This window comes from Gadus macrocephalus, chromosome 19 (assembly GCF_031168955.1).
Source record: "Gadus macrocephalus chromosome 19, ASM3116895v1".
In the NCBI taxonomy this organism is placed as follows: Eukaryota; Metazoa; Chordata; class Actinopteri; order Gadiformes; family Gadidae; genus Gadus; species Gadus macrocephalus.
The window spans coordinates 3,593,565-3,598,872 of record NC_082400.1 but is presented as its reverse complement, the minus strand read 5'-3'; the positions used below and the strand labels follow the sequence as shown (position 1 = coordinate 3,598,872).

Below are 5,308 nucleotides of genomic sequence, written 5' to 3'. Positions count from 1 at the left end.
GCTGCCACCTAGCGGCACAGCGGGCGGTGCACTGAGGGCCAGCGAATATAACCACCCCTAACCTGCAGCGTTGGTGCTTTGCTCTACAGACTGATCTACACAGGGTTTATAACCCTTAACCCTAAAGTGCAATGCTCTACCATAGCCTGCAGTGTGTGAATGAGTTTGTTTCCTCTTGTGTTCCAGGTGAGCAGCAGCAGGGGGCGCCCTCCCCCAACCCCTGAAGAAGGACGTCGCTAACATGGAGAAAGGTAGGCGGCCTATAGTCTAGTGTTGGTCTAACGCACCCTCTAGTTTAACCCTACCTCTAGTCTAACTTTAGCTTTAGCTGAACTCTACCTCTAGTTTAAACCCTACCTCTAGTCTAACTCTAACGTCAGTTTAACTCTAGCTTTAGCTTAACTCTACCTCTCGTCTAGCTCAAGCTTCAGTTAAACTCTAGCTCTCTCCCTCCAGAGGAGCTCCAGAAGGTCCTCCTGGAGCAGATTGACTTCAGGAGGCGGCTGGAACAGGAGTTCCACGCCCTGAAGGGCACCTCCCCGTTTCCTGTGTTCCGTAAGTCCACTTCCTGTCTTCTCCTTTATTCATGCTTCCTTTTTCAATCTGTCTTTATTGTCCTTCTTCCTGTCTGTCAGTTTGTGTCTCCCTGTCTGTTTGTCTGTCTGTCTGTCTGCCTGTCTGTCTGTCTGTCTGTCTGTCTGTCTGTCTGTCTGTCTGTCTGTCTGTCTGTCTGTCTACCTGTCTGTCTGCCTGTCCCCTGTTTGTCTGTTAGTCAAATGTTTTCTTCTTTGGTTTCCAGATAATTTCCAAGACCAGATGAAAAGAGAGTTGGCCTACAGAGAAGAAATGGTTCAACAGCTGCAGATGGTAAGAACTCAATCAGCCAATTTATTCAGGAATAGTGTGCCTAATTGATCAACCAATTAACCCTCATGAGTATATCAGTACAGTATATAGACGTGTAAAAGCTCTTGTTCTTTTCCAGATACCGTATGCAAACATGTTGAGGAAGGAGAAAATCAGCTCGCACCTCAACAAGTAAGTCCTTTAGTGCTGGATGTGAACATAGACTGGCTTTAGTCGAACCTCAAACCGAGCTGAATAAAGAGAAACACCAGAGCTCCACTGGTGACCCTGAACGTGAAGGACAAGTTCCCTAATGTTCTTTCTTTCTTTGTCCTGCCAGGTGAATACTCCTCCAAACCTGGAAGAAAAGGAAAGCGGAATTTGGTGGGCTCATCCTTCTGGAATGTAGTGAGACAACCACCAACAGAAACTGGATTATAAACTGTAAATATATAAATATATTTCCAAATTTAAAAAATAAGATATTGATGCGTTCTGGACACTTTTTGGAGGGTGTGACGCCATCTCTATACTGTGCCGTTTGTAGAAATCCTACCTCAGACCAAGAAACTAGCCTTGAGCTAACAACCTCAATGGCTAGCCTTGAGCCAAAGAGCTCAAATCTTGGTCAGCCTCGAGCTAAAAAGCAAAACTCTAAACTAAATGGTAAGTTAGCCTCAGGCTAACTTACTAAATGTGAGGTGAGCCTTCAGTTAATAAGCTTAACACTATGTTAACTGCAAGCTTACTAATTAAATGCTTTGCTAGCCTCAGGCTAATGAGCAAAACACTATGAAAGCCTCAAGCTTAATTGCTAAATGCTATGTTAGCCTAAAGATAGCAAGCTAAATGCTAGGGTTGCCTTGATCTTGCTAGGCTGGGTGACTCCAAAGTTTTATTGGAAAACAAAATGGCAACAGGAAGAGGGATTTGATCCAGCTCCTACTGTGACAATGGAAACGTGAGAAAACGACAGAAGGGCAAACAGAGAACAAAAGTCACGTTGAAATGACGAGTCTAACTCGTCGCCCAAACTCCACATTCTCAAGCACAGTATTATATACTACTGCATACATTATAAACTATTGGAATCCTAAAGGCACCGACTTCTGGATCTGGACCGAGCCTCCACAGCTAAAACAAGCTGGCCCATTATTTCCTATAATTATTATGCTGGTCAGAAGAGGTTGTGCTTGTTACCGACCAAGGATCGGGTTGTCAGGACTCTTGACAACACCAAGATGGACTCTTTGGTCTCTGGTTTGCTTTCTACACATTTTGTAAAGCACACAATGGACGGCTTTAGCTAGCAACTGGGGGCCCAAATGGAACAATATTAATTGTGAGGTCTAACTTATTCCTTGTACATAAACATGTAAATACCACGACTGTACAGAAGTTCATACGTGAAGATGTTACACTCTTTGTGTTTGTACGTTTATTTGAGAATAAAGTTTAATATATTATTTATTTATTTATTTATTACCATGTAAAAAAATATATTATAAGGACGCATGGTAGTGGTTGTGGTGATGTAATGTCATAACGAAGGAAGGGGCTTATGTGATGGTGTCAAAACGAAGGTAGGCGCTCATGTGATCATGTCCTGCAGGAGGGGGGTGGGGATTATGTTATTGTCATAAAGGAGGGCGGGGCTTATTTGATCATGTCATAACGAGAGGGTGGGGCTTATGTGGTGATTATGGTGATGATGTCATATTGAGGGGAATACAGCTCCTTGTGGGCAAGAGTGAATACATGAATATTGTTATCACTATAAACTGTTCTAACCCCAATGCAAATGTATTGAAAATGTTCTTTCTCAACTATTTATGTGGATAAATAAAGTCTATATACAATCGGAGTTTGAATAGTATTCATTCGGTCAATAAACATACAGAGCAACATATTTGTTGATGTTTTCCAGTGGAAAAAGAAAGAAAGAAAACCGAACATATTAACAGAACATACATTTCCAACAGAGCAGTAGGGTAGAGTAGAGACCCAGAGGGTAGAAACCAGGGGGGGGTAGAGACCAGGGGGGGTAGAGACCCAGGGGGGTAGAGACCAGGGAGGTTAGAGACCCAGGGGGGTAGAGACCCAGAGGGTAGAGACCAGGGGGGGTAGAGACCAGAGGGTAGAGACCAGGGGGGGTAGAGACCAGGGGGTAGAGACACAGGGGGTAGAGACCCAGGGGGTAGAGACCCAGAGGGTAGAGACCAGGGGGTAGAGACCAGGGGGTAGAGACCCAGGGGGGTAGAGACCCAGAGGGTAGAGACCCAGGGGGGGTAGAGACCAGAGGGTAGAGACCAGGGGGGGTAGAGACCAGGGGGTAGAGACCCAGAGGGTAGAGACCAGGGGGGGTAGAGACCAGGGGGTAGAGACCCAGGGGGTAGAGACACAGGGGGAGTAGAGACCCAGAGGGTAGAGACCAGGGGGTAGAGACCAGGGGGTAGAGACCAGGGGGTAGAGACCCAGAGGGTAGAGACCAGGGGGTAGAGACCAGGGGGTAGAGACCAGGGGGTAGAGACCCAGGTAGAGACCCAGGGGGTAGAGACCCAGAGGGTAGAGACCAGAGGGTAGAGACCCATGATGAAGAGATCCAGGGAGAGAGCGAGGGAGAGAGGGAGGGGGTAGAGACCAGGGCGTAGAGACCCTAGGTAATGACCAAATATGTATCAAGAGGGGTAGTTCAAGCAGAAATATAGGTTGGTCTTCTCACCATGGGTTCTGAGTTTGTGTTTGGTTCACACCCACTACAAAGGAAATGTACTGCTTTGGACTTGTTCTAATGGAAAGTCCTGAGCTCGTTCAAAACAGGCCAGTTGTGAGGGGCCGATTGCTTTGCATCCGGTATTGCTGAATGCAGCGTTCTCTGAAACTGCTCCTCCAAACAACTTCTCACTCGACGCTGCACTTCCTTGGGCACTCAGAAATACACCCCGCAAGTGTGCAGTTGATTGGGGGAGAAAACCGAAGGACAGCGAGACATACAGATACTTGGTCATCAATAAGGCGATTGTCCTAATCCCGGGACTTCTGCTTCATTGCGCCGAGACGCTACTGCTGATGCTACACCTACGTGTGGCACCGCGTTGGGTCGAGATAAACAGTATAATCTTTGATTTGTAAACGGTCAATTTAACTATCGGTCTGTCTGTCTGTTTGTGTAATAAACCAAAATGAGTTTAAACATTAATGACCAGGGAGGTCCGCCCATGATGCGTTGTCCTGCTCGATTCACGTGCCCCAAGTTGTTTCATTTATCTGAATTGTGGCTTTGTCAATAATCTCCATATGCTGAGTTATCACCAACAGGGCTCCGCTAAGCCCTGCAAACCTTTTTATTAACGCTGGTGTCCGTCCTAAATGTGCAGAGCAGGGAGAGAGGGATCTGCTGGGATTACTAGCATATGTTGATCAGGGGGGTTTACTTTGATCTACGATTAGAGTTGATCTGGGGGGGGGGTTAGGACCTAAGGGTACAGGTTGGGGGTCAATTGTGAGTTTTTTTCTTTGTTGGAGAGGACTGAGGCATTGCAGTAAACAATACACAATTTCAACAGACAGTTTGGTTATTTCTTTCCACAGAATAAATGGTATGCATTCTATCATTCACTATTTCTCTTTTTAATGGGATTATCAGGCTTCTTTACAAATGCTCAAACCATTGTTGAGCCTTCAGCCTCCTCTGGGCAGGAGACACCAGGACAAGAAGTTAACATTGATGGCATCACTGCTGCTGTCTGCGAAGCAGGTACGAGTCTACAGCCCAAGGGCACGCCAAATAATACAGAAGGACTGCTGACATATAGACATCATCCCTCGAAACACAGCACAAGCATGAAGCTAACTATTATTTCCTTATGTTGTCAGTATAAATCAATATTTCAATATTTCAATGGGCCTAAACCAGTAGCGTCACATTTGTGAAGACACAAAAAAAGTGAAACCACCAAAATGTAGTTTTAAAGGACACTATCAATTTAAAAAAGAACACTAGTTGCAGTATTCGTTAAATTAAACTGTTGTTTATGAGGCAGATGGAGCAATAATGTAATAAAATAATACCTTGTAAACAACAACACTGTTTTTTGGGAGTAAGATAACAGGAGAAGGCAGTGTATTGGAGAGAACGAATGCAAAGAGGATTCATTTTAAAGTGGCAGCCTTTAGCCTGCATAATACCTTCCTCTGTTTTAAGTCCAAATGCCCCAAAAAGAGCCTTAATGCAATCCATCTGTTAGTTGTTATTGGGATGGGATGAATATGTTTTTTTTACTAATGAATGATTAAGGGCTCAAAGATAACCCTCTTACATTTCACATTCATTGGGACAAAAACCATGAGCGACATCGCAAAAAAATATGTTTTCCATAAGGTTCCAAAAACACTCACAGATGACCCGCACAGGCCTGCCATGAAATCACACCCAGTGAATTCAGCCCAGCTGTACTACACC

The 5,308-nt window shown here is 45.0% G+C and overlaps 1 protein-coding gene across 1 annotated transcript; it reads left to right on the top strand.

Annotated features, from left to right (window-relative positions):
• Window positions 1–53: 53 nt before the first annotated feature.
• On the top strand, window positions 54–2,708 carry LOC132447772 (SKI family transcriptional corepressor 2-like). Its single transcript, XM_060038717.1, has 5 exons — window positions 54–251; window positions 457–555; window positions 800–867; window positions 986–1,038; window positions 1,187–2,708. Exons 1-5 carry the CDS (start codon window positions 242–244, stop codon window positions 1,188–1,190), a joined length of 234 nt encoding a protein of 77 aa, XP_059894700.1. The 5' UTR covers window positions 54–241; the 3' UTR covers window positions 1,191–2,708.
• Window positions 2,709–5,308: the final 2,600 nt, after the last annotated feature.